Raw genomic sequence first — 17,877 nt, forward strand, 5'->3', positions numbered from 1 at the left:
AGAACAGAGCTTGATCTGGGCGCCGGGCAATGCCAACGTCGTGTTGTATTGTTACTGAGACTACTTAGCTGCCACCCATGCACGCACATGTGAGCCTATATGAAACGCCCACTACTCGCACGCTCATTAATACTACCTATGGCATGTAGTACAACACTATGGCATAAAACGGCTTCGTAGACACCGTGATGGCAGTGTACATTCATGGATCCAGATTTCACACTCGCCAAACTCGACCGTGACCATTAGTCGGAGGCATCGTCCTCGGAGGTGGTACGTTTCGCCCGCTCATTGACAGGTGTCGGTGATTGACTGTTTTGTTCTCTGACCATATTAGTACTACAAGTCTCTCAGCAATCAATATGGTTTATCGGTCGACAATGTTATGGCGTTTGAGCTTGTGAAGCCTAATGGCATGCTCGCGAGTATCACACTGGCAGGTTCTTCAGACCCGGATCTGTTCTATGGCTTTTGGGTACGTTCCTAGATTCGCGAGTCATGAATTATATTATTTTCGGTGATCTTGGACTATTTAGGAACACACGCTGCATCAATGCAAAGGCATCTCAAGGAAGGAGCACAAACTTATGCAGGAATGTCCCCCTGCAGCCTAAAGTCCCTACTGCTGGCACCGACAGAGAATGAGATCTGGCCATCAGGTTTACGCCACCCCTGAGCGACGACATCCCAGATAGACAGGTCATAGCGAGAGAGCGTGATTGTGACTTTCTCCGTGTCGTACGGCGAGATTTCGACGTTTGTGAAGCCCTTCAGGACTGAAGGAGGCTCGTTAGCGGACGACGGGTGGTGGATGTAGAGCTGAGGAATCTATTCAAGTGACTTGAGCATAAGTATGGGAATAATGAGATCGATGGATTTTACGAACCTCGGTTCCAGATACAGGTCCAGTGTTCATGACGTTGAAAGAGACCTGATATGCGGGCTCGTGGAGCCTGGTAGAGATATCAGCTTGCAAATCTTTCACTGGTCATGAATATCTCACCAGAGGGCAGTAGAAGACCCTTCAGCAATGGGCGAAGCCTTCCCATTCTCCCACGCTGTGATCAGATCCTCCTGATCAGTGTCCAATGACTGAATCGGAGTCACGCAAAGCTCAGAGTACGAGAACGTGGTGTAGCTCAACCCGAAACCAAACTCAAAGCGTGGTGTGATATTTGCCTAAAATTGCCCTTATAAGACATACAAGCGAAAAGCGGCTTCAGGGTACTCACTTCGTCAAAGTGGCGATAGTCGATGAACAGCCTACAAAGGTGGTAAAATCAATGCAAGGCAGCCTTAGTGTAAGTGTACATACCCCTCCGTGTAATCAATGGTCACAATCTCACTTCCTGAACCATCAGTCACCAGTTGTGCGGGATAATCGGCGAGATCCTTGGCAATGGTGTACGGAAGTTTTCCAGAGGGGTTGTATGCCCCATAAAGGACGTCGGCAATAGCATTACCTGCCTCCTGGCCTTGGATGCCAGCCCAGACGACAGCAGTGATATTAGGGTGCTCGATCCAGGGCTCGATGATGAGCGGGCCGACGCTGTTCACGACGACTATGGTGTTGTTGTTCTGCGCCGCGACAGCAAGGATGAGGTCATCACCGTTGTGCCAGGCAGTGAGGTTGTTGCTAGCAGGGAATACACATCATCATTATCGCTTGAAGATGTGCGAGGAACGTACCGGTCACCCTCATTGCCATCGACAGTAATGTAATCTTCGCCAGAGTCGGAGTTGCTAAAAACGAGAGCAACGGCCTGGCCAAACGCCATATTGCCGGCCAGAGCAGTGTTCCAGTCGTCAAAGTCCCAGAACACGCTGCTGCCGTCCTGGCGAGCACGCTCCTGGATACCCTCGAGAGGCGAGATTAGGTAAGGGAAGTTACCAGTCCTGCGCGGTATCAATCAGTGTTCACAATAAATTCTGAGAGCGAACATACCCAGATCCCCATCCCATGGCTAGAATTCCATCGCTGCCACCCTGATCTGCGAACTCGTTCGGGCCGGATTTGCCTGGACCCGCATCACTTCCTATGAGTACCATGTTCCTCGGCTTGTTCAATGGGAGCGCGCCGTTTTTGTTTTTCAAAAGAACTGTTCCAGCCGCGCCAATCTCCCTCACGAGTTTGTAATGGTCTGCCTGCACGTTCACATGTTTGTTGTTCACTTCATCATTCGGATTGAATGCGTTAAAGTTCGTTGCAGGGTAGTCTTGATCCTGATGAAGGTAGTACCAGGCAGCGATGATACGCGTCGCCATGTCGTCCAGGCGAGACATGCTGATGTAGCCGTCATTCACGTAGTCCGTGAGGTTGCCGCCGAAGTAGGAATCGCCAGAGTCAAAAGTGATATCACCGGGCATAGTCATGTCAAGCCCTGCGACAGCAGAGAGGGTTGACATCGTTGCCGACCAGTCAGATTGAACGAAGCCTTGGAAGCCGTACTCCCGCTTCAAGATGTCGTTAAGCATTTTATCGTTGTTGCACGCGTAGGTTTCATTGATGAGGTCTGCAATTCAGATGCAAACTCAAATGACATAAATGGTATAAAACACGGTTGAGGCTTACTGTAGCTGCACATGACGGACGAAACGCCAGCCATGACGCTGCGCAAGAACGGGTGCGCGTAAATCTCGTGTTGAGTCTTGTCATCAACATTTGAAGATTCTTGAGTGCGGAAGTGCTCCTGCTCACTAGCGAGACAGATCAATGCGAGTCCAAACGCGCGTAACAGAAGACGAACTTGTTTATGAAATGCTTGGCGGTGGCTTGTACTCCACCTTGTTGCAGACCCAAAATTGTCTCATATGCAGATTCGCCGGTCAGGAAAGGGTCTGCACCGAAACCCTCCCAGTTACGGCCGCCTTGACCGATGCGGCCCATGTTCATCATGGGGCCAAGGGCAATGTTGACGCCCTTGCCCTTGAATTCCTGACCCAAAGCCAGGCCCCGGGAACGCATCAGAGCACGATTCCAGCTGTGATAGATATTAGACAGTCACGTCGGTGAACTTGAAGATGACTTACGTGGACGCTACTTGAATGCCAGCTGGGAACGCCGTTGCGTAGTCGGCAAAACGGACAGCGAGAGGGGAATCCTAGCGAATGATGAGACAAACATCTCATGAATTCAAACTACGCACCTCAAGACATAAACCGGGGAAATTTTTATTGGGTGGGATGTTGCCAACGCACAAGCCGTTTGCCCAACCGACTCCAGTGGTGATGTTGACTTTTTCCTCGATTGTATAATCAGATATCTAGTTATCAAGCACATTCAGCAAAGTTCCGTTATAGAAAGCATTTGAAATTTCGGACAATCAAAAGCACCGCGAATTGGAAGGGATGGACTCACAAGGTTCCTGGCTTTTTGGTAGGCAGTAGCCCATGCGGGCGCGAAATCGGGCACGACTTGCGGATCACTACTGACAGCGGGAGGGTTCAAAGGATCAGTGGCAGGGAAAACCGGAGGGCGAGGGTTGATAGTAGGTGTAGGATATGGAGTGAATGAATAGCTAGAGAGCGGAATGGTGATGACACCAGTTGTGGTAGACGCGCCTGAGGTGCTGGCGGAAGCAGAATATGTTGTAGAGCTTGTGGCAGGAATTGATGAAGAATTAGATGAGGTTGAGACTGGCGAATATGAGGCAGTAATGCTAACATTACTACCTGGAGCAGACGGAGGCAAGGCCGGTGCACCTAGAGCAAATGGAAATATACACAACAGCGACAACAGTTTGGACAGCATGGCGGCTGCACGCTTGTGTTTCTGGAGGATAACAAGATAAACAGCCTGAGGTGGAAGAACGGCCAAAAATCACTGGCTTCATTTTGTGAACGAACCGAACACTTTTGTACTTGGTTCGAGCCGAACACGAGCCGGGCAAATCTATAGCCACTACCAGCTGGAGCGCCAGCGTTAGCGCCGATCCAAATGGGAGAACTTGAAGCAAGGATATAACTTGAAATCATTGCGGCCGTTCATGAGAACGTTCAACGTCCATTCTATCATAAAACGGATGGCTGCATCATGATGCATGGCTACTATATGGTGGAACGTAGTCAAACTACAGTGCTTGCCGACATTAGTTCCGAAATTGTCAACTGCTCCCAGTGCTCCGATGATCACCTGATGCATAATCCTCTGACCACAACTTGAACGTCGAGCACTCTCGAGATTCTGACACTATGTCGTTGGCATTAGCGTCATGTTGCAACGATCCTTGACAGATCTATAGCGGACCGCCGGGACCGGGCTAAATTCTTAATTCAATAGAACACCTGCATAATTAGCTCTTGTTCGTCTTCAGAAGTCAGCTGAAGCCTTATTTTCCTGCCGAAGATCCATTCAATTACAACATTGAAATGTTTCTTCCCTAATGTTGACCGTCGGTGTTCTGAATGGGCACGCAGCAAACCCAGAGCAGAAAACGAGTCCGCCTTAAATACACGAGCGATGTGAAAGAAAATTATCAATGCGCGATAACAAAACAGCATGACATCTAGACATAAAATCGACGGTTTCAGACCCAGGACTGAGATAACCCTGCAGCTTCAATGAGATGTTCCTGTGCGCACATGTCAGGTGGTTAATCCCAAGAATCATTGGAAATCAGCACACCTTTGCAATTGTCTGCCCTTCCGATAAAATGACGAGGCAAGACTGTAGACCCTTCAAACACCACTGCCGTTCAAGCCAAGCGAGGAGATACTGATTCCAGAACAACTTGAATGTATGATCAAGCGCGCCGTTCCATGGTTTCTGAACTCGTGAGAGATGGACGGCCCAATTTTGGCATGCATACTTATATCGAGAAATTTACGGTGGCGCTCAGCCAGAACGCTAAGCGCAGGCACGTGATCTCGATCATTCACCTTTTCGAGCTCGGGTTCGCAGAACCTCGCAGGTCAGCGTGACAGCGTGAGTTTTCTCATAGAGTAGAGCAAAGAAAAATAGAATGCGGTTCGAATCAAACGCACCGAAGTGTCGAGGAACGTGTTTGCACGCGCTGGATGTAAGTAGTATGCGAACGTGGTGTTTGTTAGTGATGAGTGGGCTAAGGTAGGGAGAGTGCTAGTATGGTACTAATCAAAGGGTAGCAAAAATATCGGTAGCGGTTGAAAAGAGTGGTCCGAGTCGGCGTCACTTTTTGCGAGAGACGCGCTGCACGAGGGCAGCGCGTGCCTCGTTGATGGCCTTCAGCAACTGTGTGTGTCCCATTTCGGCCTCTGGATATGCTGCGAGGAAACGCGACTCGTTAGACTCGTACCTGGAGCCGAAATATGGATGGTGAGTAGTGCAGGCAAAGGAAATGGTATCAGCATGGACTTACTCATTGATGAATTCCAGCGCGATGGTTGCCCTTTGATGGTACTTCGACGCGAATCGTCGATTGGCGCCTTGGTACCACTCCTTCGGCCAATCTTTGAGTGGCGTCCTCAATCCCCTGTCTGGGTCGCCGACGAGCCAATGCTCGACGATCTCCTTCCAGGACTTACTCTTCGGGCTGGTTGTGCCGTTTGGACGAGTGACAGGCACACGGGGAATTACAAGGCCAGCGGTAGGGAGGGATTGGGAGGTGGTGTTCTTGGATGGTGGGGTAGTTTTAGTAGCGGCAGGTCGTTGCGAAGCGAGGATGCTGCTCTGGCTGGTGACAGCTCTGGGTGAAGGGCGGTGTGTGGCTGTGAGGTGTCCTCCTTCGCGGGATGGGGTGTATGGTGGAGTTGGCCGTGGTGTGTGAGACTCGGAGGCACATCGGATCAGTTCACAACTCACTGCGCACACTAACCAATGTGATGGTGCAGGCAGCCTGCACCACAGCAACTGCTCTGCAACTTCAAGGTGATTCCTCCCGGCGCTTCGCCATCATCTCTGACTCTCAGGCTGAGTCATGTCGTTGCGCAGGTTGTTGACATCTGTCGTGACAGATGAATGAACCATGCGAAGCTCTTCTATAGACGCCGGTCTCATGAGAGCTTGTTCACCAGCGAGGGAGGTGTTAGCACCACGGGAGATGGGGGCAAGGGCATCACTGTAGTCATTCTCGTAGGCATGTAATTCATCGAGTAGGTAACGAACGAGTGTGTCGCGCTGCAAATAGACGTGATGAGCAAAAAAAAATACAGCACCAGATCCAAGAAACTGAAACACGCACATGCTCGCCTTCGGCCCATCCACCCCACCACCTAACTTTGGCGAGTGTCCACCGCTGACCCACGGGAGCAAACATAAACCAGTACTGTGCACCCCCACGACGAAAGCAGTGGGTTGAGAAGTTGCTGAGAATGCCAGCGCCTGTTGTAGCCTCGTTGATCCACTTTTGTACTGTATCATGAGATATCGGTTGGCCAGGCTGTACCACCCCGCTGGCACCCATTGCGGGAAAGATGAAATCGTTGGGTTGAAGTGAGTGTCCATAGTGAAAGTGCTCCAGCCATTTGATCCAGACCAACGTCCAAAAAAAGTTGTCGCAGGCCAGGATGTCTGGGCGTGGATAGATCTTGTAGTGATTTGCTGGCGAGGTAAGTGATTCAGCCATCCATTATCGTTTTTGACTTAATGTGGCTGAGGCTTACATCTTAAATCTGCTTCCCACTGGCCCTTGTCGACCTTCCGTTGCCACCCTTTACGGTTCGAGAGGAAGATCTTGAAGTGAGACTGGCACTCACTTAGTGCCAGTGTCTTGCCTGTGAGGTACGTTTTTAGCACTTCATCCAACATGGGCATATCGAGTGATATGTCCTTTCGCTGCAACTTGATGAGCTCGAAACATCTGCAAATATACTAGGAGGTCAGATATGCGTGCGGGGACAACTCGGCAGTTCGCACCTCGTCCACAGTGTCCATGCGTTGGCTTCGAATGTGACTTGTTCGAGATGACGGGTGAGTCGTGATCTTGTTTCTAGGTCTAGATGCACATCTGAAGGCTGAGTGCCACTCATTACCTTCCAAATCATCTGCAGCGCGATCTCGAGTGGACACGTGGCCTGATGCCATCGAAGTGTCTGATTCATGTAGTCTTTTGTCATTGCCATTGAGTGAGTCCGATCTCCACCCTCCGCACTTGCTTTGTGCTTGACCGATGACAGCACATCATAGACATCCGCTGAATCAGCGGGATTTCCCTCCCAGCACTGCTTGGCCTCGTTGAAGTGCCATTTACCACGGAATCTGTCACCATCTCTGGGACACAAGTCAGTGGTCAGTTACTATTCTAACTCATGTATGATGATGCTCACGATAGCTCCCACAGCTTCTTAAATGCCGAACGGATGCTCTCAACAGTTGTCTTACTCAAGTTCTCGTGGAACCCTTTCAGAGACATAAAGAGTGCCAATGCTTTGTCGGAGCATCCGTTTGGTATGCTATCGAACACGTCCTTGAATGCAGGATCATCATATATGTCATCATCTGCATCTGTTGCGACACCAGCAGGCAGTGGCAGCATACTAAGTGCTGGTGAGTCTTTGGACACGTTGTCGGTGCTTGTAGCAGACCTGCTCAAATTGTCGAAGTGGCTCGCCAGCCATTCCCGCCCGCGTCGGACGTGCCCAGCGTAGTTGGTCCTTGTATTGTTTGCCTGAAGGTGAGTGTCTATTCCATGTTGCTTACACTTCTGAACATCTGCCAGAGCTGTCTTCGGGACAGCGGATCCCTTCTTTCGTCCAGCCTTCTTCGGAGCAACATTTGGAGGCTGTGAAGTTTTTGCGGACCCCTTTGTCAGTCGCACCATGCTTTGCGGTAGATGAAGCTAGTGCGTCGAGCTAGTTCGAAACGAGCTCATCTTCAGGGGCCTGTAACTAGTTTTTCATGTCACTATTTCACATTTCACACCTTTCAATTTACGAGACTGAAAAAACTTCAACATTCATTCGTGCTAGACAGACTACAGGCTAATATACGACGGCACTACTCCTGGTGCCATGTGATCAAGAATCTTTGTTGGAACATGAATGAACATGTCAGAGAATTCACCTTGGGCTGCATGTCCCAGAGTGTGGCATGCCAACTGCTGGCAGTTGAATTTGATGCTATACACGTCTATGTCGCGCCGCAATGCCATAAGTGTTGATCGAGCAATCACTTTGAACTGTGGGTGAAGCTCGGTCCTGTCCTGTCAAGCATCGGGGAAGCTAAAAGACTAGTTAGTGGCTGTCAACATGCAGTGAGCTGCTTACCTTGCAGAAGGTGCGAAGACAGGTACCCTCCCACACACCACCATACATCTTCTCGATAATGGCACTATCATCCCAGCCCAGTTGCTGCCTACAGAAGTCTGCAAGAGCCGCGAGATCTGGCTGGCAGGAAGACACATCCCATGACGGTGCCTTTCGGGTGGCTGAAAAGGACGTGAGAGGATGCACGTACTTGCTGATCACCGCACGCTGTGGGAAATCATCTGGGATATGGTCCGCGACTGCCTTGTACCTGCGTTGGAGGAAATGGTGAGGGTCGTGGGCGAGCAATGAATATAGTTCCTTCACGAGGTCCTTGGCACGCTCAGAAAAATCCTCTGGTGCCATTGACAGGAATGCGTGAAGCATAGCCTCGCCAATTCTGCTATGCAGAGCAACCTTGTGCGTGATCTCGATGCCGCAGCCAGGCACACCTCCTGTCATAATCTCCGCCCATCAGCAGGGCAATGAGCAGCCGATCTCCTCGAGTTAAGGAGGCACCATGCTCGAGCCCATCCTCTGTATACAGCTGAATGTTGAGGTAGTCCTTGTCTTTTCTCGCACTGCAAAGAGTCAATGGTAGAAAGTTTAAAGGTAAGATGATGCTTACGGTCTAATGATACAAGGAGCTCCGAAGATCAAAACATCGCTATCTTCAGTTATCACGGCGTCAATGACACCATGAGAATTCATGGCAGTGAGCTCAGCCTCAGCTTCGCTCGGGGCCTGGGCAGTGGTGAGACAACGGCATCGCGAGGTGAGAGGTGAGCAAAGCATACCTCGGTTGACTGAAACCCAAATAGCTCAACCATCCGCTGAAAGTCACGCGTGAGCCAGTGGGGGCTGTTTCTGGCCTTGCGACCCTTATCTGGCAGGCAGGTCAAGGCCATCGAAGACAAATATGGCGTGCAGGGGCAGCTTGAGTAGGTTGTCCCAGTCGAAAAAACAAGGTCCGCAGCTCTGGCGACTTTCCCGCTCCTGCGTGATTGATCCGAAAGATGGCACACACACTGTGCATCCAAGAACTGTCAATACGAGTCAGTTGATGAGCCAGGTGAAAGACGACAAAGGTACCTAGCATCGATCCCAACCCTGAGCAGCTTGAGCCTGCAGTCACCGTGAATTACTTCGGTCTTCAGTTCTGATGCTGCAAGCTCTTTGAGTGTTCGGTTCTCGGCAGACGAAGCAACTCGCTGCAGAAATTATCAGCACCATCAACACAGCTCCAAAGTCATTCAGCTCACCTCCCACAGCCCAGGAATTCCCATGTTGAGTAGTGATGGTAGCGGAAGAGGACGGAAAATCTTGAAAGGGGTTGACCAAACCATCTTAGAGGGGCCAGATGATGTCAGCAGACCACTGCAGAAAGCAGCCTCGTTGGCTATCCGCTGCACGCCTGTCCAAAATAATCAGACGAAGCCTACTAGAGAGATAGTATCTACTCACAAAGTTTTGCTTGACATCTGGTCGGTCTTGGCATTTGTGTGGTTGACGTTTGCCTTTGAGTAGTCTGAGACACGCCCGTACATTTTCTTCGTTGCCCAGCGACACCAGCAAGTGGTCTGCGACGAACTCGATGTACTAGCACATGAGCCAGTGTGCATACCCTCATCGCGGCTGATGAACTCATTGGAGAACATGAGACCAGGCATCAGACCGTGTGCCTTCAGCCCGAAGATGGTCGTGAAGGAGCCAGCGAAGAAGATGCCTTCGACGGCAGCGAATGCGACCAAGCGCTCACCAAAGGTGGAACGCTGAGCAGAATCCTTGATGTAAGTGTCAATGAGGAGTGAGTAGGTCTCCATCATGATTTGGAAGCCATAGAAGCACCAGACCACAGCAGCCTGGACCTCATTGGAGAAACGTTCGATGAGGTTTTCATTCACAATGCCGTCGGATGCAGCGAAGAAGGCGAGAGAGCGGGAGACAAAGCGACGTTCATTGATAAAAACAGGAAGGGTGTCGCTGTCTAATGGCTTGGTTGGCGAGTCTAGTGAGATAGGTGCCAAGGCTGCAGCAGCCTAATGATTCAGGGCAAAGTTAGCTGGAACAACACAGTTAAGGTGAAAATGCGCGAACCTTATTGCCTGGTGTTGGAGCAGGTGATAGTACACGAACTGGTGCAAGAGTGGAAACCATTGGAAGTATGAGAGAGTAGGGCAGAGCCGCTGCTGTGCGGATCTGATGGGTGGTACGAGTGGGAGAGCAGTGCCGCGAGGAAAATTTCGTGAACGTTCGCCTTGTCAATCTTGGAGTCCCGGAGGACCTTCTCGATGGGCTTGAGCGTGCTGTAGAACAGGTCCGCGGACAGCTCCTCGAAACGGGCACGAGTGAGGGAAATGTAGAAGTCATGCCGCCAAAGAGGGAGTCAATCTCAATGGAAGTCTGGGTTGCTGACGACAGGGTACGCTTGGCACGCTCGCAAGCAGTCCTTATACGACGGAGAGCACGAGGGTTGGAGGAGAGATCTACATCGATGTAATTAGCACCTAGATTAACAAACAAGTAGACTAGACTTACCCTTCTTGTGCTTGTGCTTGAATTCTTGCGCGAAGTGGTTGATGAGACGGTTGTCGAAATACTCACCACCCAAGTGAGTGTCACCAGCAGTGGCCTTCACCTCGAAGATACCCTCCTCAATGGTCAAGAGGGAGACATCAAAGGTTCCGCCTCCAAGATCGAAATTGAGGACGTTGCAGCACCGATAACTTTCTTGTCGAGACCATAGGCAATGGCAGCAATGGTCACGGTGGGCTCGTTGATGAAGCGCCCGCCGCACCAAAGGGAGTTGCTAGGCGAATAGGGCAGAGCTGCTGTTGCGCAGATCTGATGGGTGGTGTGAGTGGAAGTGCAGTAGTCCAGAGGCCCTTTGAAATGTGAGCACTGAGAAGCATGAAGTAAAAAAAATAACATACAGTAGTACTTCTTCTCCAGGGGAGGTGTTGTTGTTGTGTTGTTGGCAGCATTCACCTCCAGCGTTGCGCACGGCAGTGACAAAGGTTCAGAGTGGAGGAAAGCTGTGTCACGTGACTGGAACACAGCCGCACCTGTTTATGGCAACTGTGTAGGATGAGTTCGAGGGAGAGAAGGAGAAGGTAGAGATGAGACCTAGTGAGTGTGAGTACTTGCCATACATTAATGTAAAGTCCAGTAAAGTGTGATTTTGAGTCAGTAAAGTGAGGAAAGTGCGGGACAGCGAGAAATACACGGTAAATTTTGTAAATTTTGTAAATTCCGAACTTCTGGGCAGGCTCCCTCCCATGCGGATGTGCCCGGCGCCACGTACTTGTAAATTTACATGCAAGCTCCCTCAAATCTATCATTTTTTTTTCATTCACATATGCTTGCCTATGTTTTACGAGTGTGGTTTTTCGTGTTTCCGCTCTGGTTTTACTTAGCATTTCTCATAGACTGTAGATAGTACTGCCTCTAGATCTAACTAATAATTTTATGCATGAAGATCAACGCCAAACTTAACTTGGAGGTATCAGTCCTTCTGAGGTCTAACGGAGAAGCTCAACAGCGCTCCATTCATGGTCATGGGTATGTAACTTCCTTTTTTCTGCCGAGACTCATTGAAGGCTGTTACCTTGCTTGACTATGAATGTCACGTGACCCGTTCCAGAACGGATCTCCTTATATGGTGTTTCCTCGCGCCCTGCAATATCTTATGTTTTGATTCGTATATTTTTCATTTCTATACAACTAGCGTCTACTTTGTAACTCCTTGAGTTTAATGTTTGGGTCAAGCAAGGTTTCTGTCGATGCAGGCGGCAATTCTCGAGTTCATCTTGCGCTAGAATAAGGTGTCACGTGACTTTTTGGATTCCTGTTTTTTTATAGAACGAATCTCAGACGAATCCCCTTTACAGAATTTACGTTAGCTAATCGTGAATTTTTCCAGATATCCCGACTTTAGAGCATCGGAACTTAAATCGCTTCGCTCCTGTGCTTCAGTTGCGAAAATTGTGAACGCGGTCATAGCATGGATGACCTCAATGTCTGGACGATCTGTTGGGAATGCAGAGGTGGAGTGATCCTGGGGCCGTAATGCCAAGAACACCGGAAACATCAAGAAATCTGGTAAGCTCTTGAACTCCTGAATCACTCGAAAAGCTGGCGGTAAAGGCACTGGTAATTGTGGGATGATTGTGCATTCGCTGATCGTGTCCAATGTGTTCGAGAAGTCTTCCATTGTTACCCAGACCGACGCCGCAGGGGTCAATTGCCATGCTTGCCCATGGGGGTTCTGGAGCCACTCTCGCCCGCTCTGGGTCTGGAGCCACTCTCGTCCGCCCTTGGTCTGAAGCCACTCTCGCCCGCTCGGGGTCAGCAGCCAATCTTTCCCGGCATGCGTCTGCAGCCATTCTTGACCATTCTTGGTCTGCAACCCATCTGGGGTATGCAGCCACTCTCTCCCGCCCGGAGAATAAAGCCATTTTCGCCCTTCTGCGGTCAGGAGCCACTCTTCCCCGCTCTGGGTCCGCAACCACTCTCGCCCGCTCTGGGTCAACAGCCACTCTCGCCCGTGCCAAGTCCGCAGCCAATCTTTCCCGGCCTGCAGCCAATCTTTCCCGTTCTGCGTCTGCAACCACTCTCGCCCACTCTGGGTCAACAGCCACTTTTGCCCGTGCCAAGTCCGCAGCCAATCTTTCCCGTTCTGCGTCTGCATCCACTCTCGTCCACTCTGGGTCTGCATCCAATCTTTCCCAGCCTGCGTCTGCAGCCACTGTTGTCCATTCCGGGCCTGCAACCAATTGTTCCCATCCTGCGTCTGCAACCACTCTCGTCCACTCTGGGTCTGCATCCAATCTTTCCCATCCTGCATCTGCAGCCAATCTTTCCCCTTCTGCGTCTGCAACCACTCTCGTCCACTCTGGGTCTGCACCCAATCTTGCCCATCCTGCGTCTTCAACCACTCTCGTCCACTCAGCTGGGTCTGCACCCAATCTTTCCCATCCTGTGTCTGCATCCACTCTCGTCCACTCTGGGTCTGCAGCCAATCTTTCCCATCCCGCGTCTGCATCCACTCTCGTCCACTCTGTGTCTGCAGCCAATATTTCCCGTTCTGCGTCTGCATCCACTCTTGTCTACCCTGTGTCTGCAGCCAATTTTTCCCGTTCTGCGTCTGCAACCACTCTCGTCCACTCTGGGTCTGCATCCAATCTTTCCCAGCCTGCGTCTGCAGCCACTGTTGTCCATTCCGGGCCTGCAACCAATTGTTCCCAGTCTGCGTCTGCAACCATTCTTGTCCACTCTGTGTCTGTACCCAATCTTTCCCGGCCTGCGTCTGCAACCACATGTGTCCACTCTGGGTCTTCAGCCACACTTCCCCAGCCTGGGTCAGCAGCCATTCGCGTCCGCTCGGAGTCTTCAGCCAGCTGTTCCCTATCTGAGCCAGTGATAGCTTCTCAAGGCCTTCATATAACTCCTCCTTCCATGTCTGAATCTTCAGCCACTCTCGCCCACTGCTAGTCTCCAGCCACTCTCGCCCAATATTGGTTTCCAGCCACTCTTGCCCAGTATGGGTTGCCAGCCACTCTAGGCTAGTAGTCCTGGTCCCCAGCCACTTTTGCCCAGTAATGGTCCCCAGCCACTCTCGCCCACATCTGGTCCCCAGCCACTCTCGCCCACATCTGGTCTCCAGCCACTCTAGCCCAGTAATGGTCCCCAGCCACTCTCGCCCATTAATGGACCTCAGCCACTCTCGCCCAGTATTGTTCCTTAGCCACTCCCGCCCACCGCCGGTCCCCAACCACTCCCGCCCGCTGCTGGTCGCCAGCCACTCTTGTCCCCTCCGGGTTAGTAGCCACTCTCGGCCACCTGGGGTCTGTTGCAGCCACGCTCCCCCGGTCTGGGTCTTCAGCCACGCCTCCCCGCATCGACTCTGCAACCACTCTCCCCCAGTTTGTGTATGCAGCCACTCTCCCCCGGTCTGGGTCAGCAGCCATTCTTGTCCACTCGGAGTCTCCAGCCAGCCTTGCCCACTGATCGTCTCTCGCCAGTCTTTCCCACTCCAAGTCTCCAGTGACATTTGCTCGTCGGGGTCTCCGACGACTTCTCGCCATCTCCGAGTCCATAGCCACCCTCGCCCGCTCTTTAGCCACTCTTGTCCTCTCTCAGTCTGCAACCAAACGTCCCCCGCGTAGGTCTCCAGCCAACGCCTCCCGCCCTGGGTCTCCAGCCAGTCTTCCCCCCTCTGTGTCCGCAGATAGTCATTCCCGCCTTGGGTCTGTAGCCATGCACGTCCGTCCAAAGTCTCTAGCCAGGACCGCAAACCTGACCTGCGAGCTCCTCGAAGCCATAACAGACCCACAAGAACGTTCAGTGGCTCTGGTGGCTCGACGACGAAGGCTAATGATTGTTGTAAGCTCTTGGGGTCATCGGTTTGCATAGCTTGGTTGTGCCCCTGCAATTCTGAGAGCGCGTCAAAGAGGGCTGTGCTTTTTGGAATGTCTCGCGCCATCAAGCGGAAACAAGATTCAGCGAGTAAGGAGTGTGGCGACGTTATAGATTGCTGCGACTGTACTTGTGGAACTTTGCAATTCGAGAGGTCCGAAACATAGTCACGAACAGACGAGTGATAGATATTCAAAGGGAGACTGCTGTCTGTAGGAATATCCATGACAGATCGTAGCTGTACTAGTGTCGTCACAACATCCTTTCCCTGGCCAGGCCCAAGAAGTTTTGATATCTGTGAGATCGACAGAGGGTCGGCAAGGGCTGCGACAATGGACAAGCAGAGGTACGCCCGCATGGGGTCTGCGCATGTGGAAAGAATCCGATCATATAATTCGTACACCTCCGTTCCTGGCAACAGTTCACTAGTGAGCGAGAGCAAGAGCTCAAGCCGATCCCAGGGATCATTGTATCCATCGTCGATGAACTTCATCATTGTAGATGCCACGATGAAACGCCTGCCCGCTCGGCTCGCCAGTCGCGCAAGTTCATCCGCCGTTGGCTGCGGAAAATCGGGATGGCGACTCTGCAACTCTGTAAAGGAATGCTGCAAAAATATGTATATGTCGTTGTCGACATCTGCGCCGTCTAACGATATGGTGGCAGCAACGCCCTCCCCAGAGGTGTTCACCGGTATCTCGTACACCAGCGGCTGCATCTCGTCTTTTTGAATAGCTTTACGGATATGCTCCTCTGAGCGACTCGTGAGGAGAATGTGGATCACGGGAAGATCAGGATCACGAAGGACTTGGCCAAGCAGGAAGATGAGATCAGCGACAGTTTCGGGCTTGCATTCATCGAGGGCATCAACAACAAACACGGGAGGCAAACATTCGCGTTGTCTGTACTCAAGGTGCCAGAGAGGTTGCCGAAATAATGCCATCATTTGGTCGCGAAGAGATTGGCCGGGGTTTAGAACCAACGGATTCTCGTGGATAGCTCTGGTCACGTGTTTGCGGATGCTGGGGAAATTTCTCGCTAGCTGGTAGGCAAGCGTCGCAAATAAATGCCCAGTCGTGCTGCGGTTCGTATGCTTGCGCGAGAAAAAGAATGTCCCCGCGAGCCGTGTTTCGATATTCGTTTCCTTTGTCACTTTTAGATCTCTCATCCTTTCAGCTACAGTGAACGCAACAGCAGACTTTCCGACACCTGCCGTTCCATGCAGCCAAATGAGTCGACTCTTCTTTTGGTCATCTAATAATCCATAGATGCATTTGAGAAGGTCCTGCCGGGTCCCTTCCAAACATTTTGGATGGGGCTGGCGTTCGGGAGAGTCAAATGCAGCGCCTGGGACAGCGACCCGGGCCAACTTCTCCCAAGGTCCTTCAGACGATTGAGGAACTGGCAATTAGGTCAGAGACCGTGAAAGGAGATAAAGAAGAAGATACTAACACTGATCCCAATCACTCATCGACAGAGATAAGTGTGAGGTAGAATGTGATCAAGGAAGCACTGGTTGGGTTCAAACGGTCAGAAATTGAATTGACAGTAACTATACAGAAGGACAACATACAACAACGTGAACTGAAGAATCAAAGTCTATGATCTTGTGTCTTTTTTTCGAGTTTAGAGTAAGTTGTGAAAAGCCTCAGGCTGTGAAATGATATTTAGGCAACGAAACGATCGGATGATAGAAATAGTTAGGGTTGAAGGATGCTTGCGATAGAACGAATAGATACGGTCGCAGTGCTATTCGAAGCTTGTTGGATGGTGGTGGAATGCAGTAGAAGGACGGGCGGGCGCTTGGCTGATTGTGCGGACCTTGAAGGACAACACTGGCTGTGTGGTCTACTGCCACGCTGAGTTCACACACGCATACATTGTCCAACGCGTCTTCCATCCTCGGCGCCAGCCACATACATCAGTAAGAGACGCACCTTTTTTCTGACTGAATCCTTTTTTGGGTGGACTCGGAACGGTAAGCACTACCGGCAACTGACAAAGTCAGCCCCGAGGAGGCACGTTGGTTTTACAGGGTTGCACCCGTGAAGGTTAAGGAAGATTTATACACCAGGGGGAAACACTTTCAAGTTATGTACGTCGTGATAATGGACAGTGTGGGACTCTTCAAAGCTTCACCTCCCGTTAATTACCAACGGTTACGGCCCGGAGGTCGCCGAGGCAAAATTCTGACAGAACAACTGCTATAGAATTTCCGAAACGTATCAAAACCGCCTGGGCTACAACTCTAATTATCTATTATCTAGATCAGAATGTTCAGCCTGCGGATTTTGTAGTTCGCTGTGAGGTTGGGTTAGTTGGATGAAACTAACCGAGGGTCATAAACTCACCTTCAAGCGATGGCCTCGGCGCTACCGTCCTCGCCAACCAGCCTGGACCATTGCAGAGACTCGATTTCACCATATACGATACACAACGTAGCAAAGTACGATACTGTAAGTAATGTCTACCATAGGGCCCTGCCCCACAGGACAATAAACAAGGATTTTAAAATGGCCTTGGAATCGCTCAGCCTGTCATATGGACATGGTGCTGGCAAATTTTCGTCTAGTAAGAAGTACTGCTTGGACTCCCGCGATCCGTGTTCGCCGTAGTTTTTCAGTTCAGGACTGACAGGGATCGAATCGTACTTGGCGAGAAGAGCACGGACTTTTGCAAGCGCGCCAACGCGCTTTGCACTAGTGCTGAAGAGGATGTCGAAAATCCATCTCGGCTGGAAGACGATGGTCACGCCCTGCGCATAACGCGTGCGCCTGGCCTGGTGAGCCGGAGTTTGGATAACGCGTTGATAATCAACGGTTGCGGCCTGGAGGTCGCCACCTGGAGCAGACGGAGGCAAGGCCGGTGCACGTAGAGCAAATGGAAATATATACAACAGCAACAACAGTTTGGACAGCATGGCGGCTGCACGCGTGGGTTTCTGGAGTAAGATAAACAGGTGGAAGAACGGCCGGGGATCACTGGCTTCATTTTATGAACGAACCGAACACTTTTTTTTACTTGGGTTTGAGCCGAATACGAGCCGGGCAAATCCATAGCTGCTGGAGCGCCAGTGTTAGCGCCGATCCAACGGCCACAACTTCAAGTTGAACGTCGAGCACTCTCGAGATTCTGACACTAGGTCGTTGGCATTAAACTCGCTGCATATCATGCAACGATCCTTGACAGATCTATAGCGGACCGCCTGAACCGGGCTAAATAGTCATATGATATTCAAATAAACGCCCAAACCAAAAGCGCTAGCCTAGCCAGGTGCTTGGTCTTTTTTTCCATCAATCC

General features: G+C 51.1%; 6 protein-coding genes across 6 annotated transcripts; all 6 read right to left on the reverse strand.

Annotated features, from left to right (window-relative positions):
• Positions 1 to 457: 457 nt before the first annotated feature.
• On the reverse strand, positions 458 to 3,895 carry DEU56DRAFT_797646 (glycoside hydrolase family 3 protein). The gene is made up of 12 exons (XM_041352954.1): positions 3,359 to 3,895; positions 3,147 to 3,263; positions 3,031 to 3,101; positions 2,748 to 2,981; positions 2,573 to 2,697; positions 1,946 to 2,513; positions 1,690 to 1,896; positions 1,316 to 1,636; positions 1,233 to 1,263; positions 1,004 to 1,179; positions 887 to 953; positions 458 to 828 (listed from the first exon to the last, which is right to left on the reverse strand). The coding sequence occupies exons 1-12, from the start codon at positions 3,749 to 3,751 to the stop codon at positions 586 to 588; spliced, it is 2,553 nt and encodes an 850-aa protein (XP_041209526.1). The 5' UTR covers positions 3,752 to 3,895; the 3' UTR covers positions 458 to 585.
• Positions 3,896 to 5,146: 1,251 nt separating this feature from the next.
• DEU56DRAFT_734911 (uncharacterized protein) lies at positions 5,147 to 7,736 on the reverse strand (the record flags this gene model as incomplete). Its single annotated transcript, XM_041348410.1, has 7 exons — positions 5,147 to 5,273; positions 5,337 to 5,813; positions 5,964 to 6,094; positions 6,159 to 6,517; positions 6,580 to 6,711; positions 6,816 to 7,186; positions 7,243 to 7,736. The coding sequence occupies 7 exons, from the start codon at positions 7,734 to 7,736 to the stop codon at positions 5,147 to 5,149; spliced, it is 2,091 nt and encodes a 696-aa protein (XP_041209527.1).
• Positions 7,737 to 8,148: 412 nt separating this feature from the next.
• Positions 8,149 to 8,622, reverse strand: DEU56DRAFT_734903 (uncharacterized protein; the record flags this gene model as incomplete). Its single annotated transcript, XM_041348408.1, has 1 exon — positions 8,149 to 8,622. The coding sequence occupies one exon, from the start codon at positions 8,620 to 8,622 to the stop codon at positions 8,149 to 8,151; it is 474 nt and encodes a 157-aa protein (XP_041209528.1).
• Positions 8,623 to 9,776: 1,154 nt separating this feature from the next.
• Positions 9,777 to 10,118, reverse strand: DEU56DRAFT_705529 (putative ribonucleotide reductase small subunit; the record flags this gene model as incomplete). Its single annotated transcript, XM_041347399.1, has 1 exon — positions 9,777 to 10,118. A coding segment is annotated over one exon (342 nt), but the record flags the coding sequence as incomplete, so codon positions are not given.
• A 4,346-nt stretch (positions 10,119 to 14,464) lies between these two features.
• DEU56DRAFT_856031 (uncharacterized protein) lies at positions 14,465 to 16,272 on the reverse strand (the record flags this gene model as incomplete). The annotated part of the gene is made up of 3 exons (XM_041355259.1): positions 16,151 to 16,272; positions 16,030 to 16,089; positions 14,465 to 15,978 (listed from the first exon to the last, which is right to left on the reverse strand). Coding segments are annotated over exons 2-3 (1,533 nt in total), but the record flags the coding sequence as incomplete, so codon positions are not given.
• Positions 16,273 to 17,044: 772 nt separating this feature from the next.
• Positions 17,045 to 17,497, reverse strand: DEU56DRAFT_979998 (YqcI/YcgG family-domain-containing protein; the record flags this gene model as incomplete). The annotated part of the gene is made up of 1 exon (XM_041359765.1): positions 17,045 to 17,497. One exon carries the CDS (start codon positions 17,495 to 17,497, stop codon positions 17,045 to 17,047), a length of 453 nt encoding a protein of 150 aa, XP_041209531.1.
• Positions 17,498 to 17,877: the final 380 nt, after the last annotated feature.

This window comes from Suillus clintonianus (genome assembly GCF_016758775.1).
Source record: "Suillus clintonianus strain FC179 chromosome Unknown DEU56scaffold_27, whole genome shotgun sequence".
Classification (NCBI taxonomy): domain Eukaryota; kingdom Fungi; phylum Basidiomycota; class Agaricomycetes; order Boletales; family Suillaceae; genus Suillus; species Suillus clintonianus.

What these genes read in the sequence shown, in the direction of transcription:
- DEU56DRAFT_797646 (XM_041352954.1), bottom strand. Translation starts at nt 3,751, where the DNA reads ATGCTGTCCAAACTGTTGTCGCTGTTGTGTATATTTCCATTTGCTCTA. An exon ending in GCCATGGGATGGGGATCTGG is followed by an intron (nt 1,897 to 1,945) that starts GTATGTTCGCTC and finishes GATACCGCGCAG; the next exon opens with GACTGGTAACTTCCCTTACC. An exon ending in ACCATTGATTACACGGAGGG is followed by an intron (nt 1,264 to 1,315) that starts GTATGTACACTT and finishes CCACCTTTGTAG; the next exon opens with GCTGTTCATCGACTATCGCC.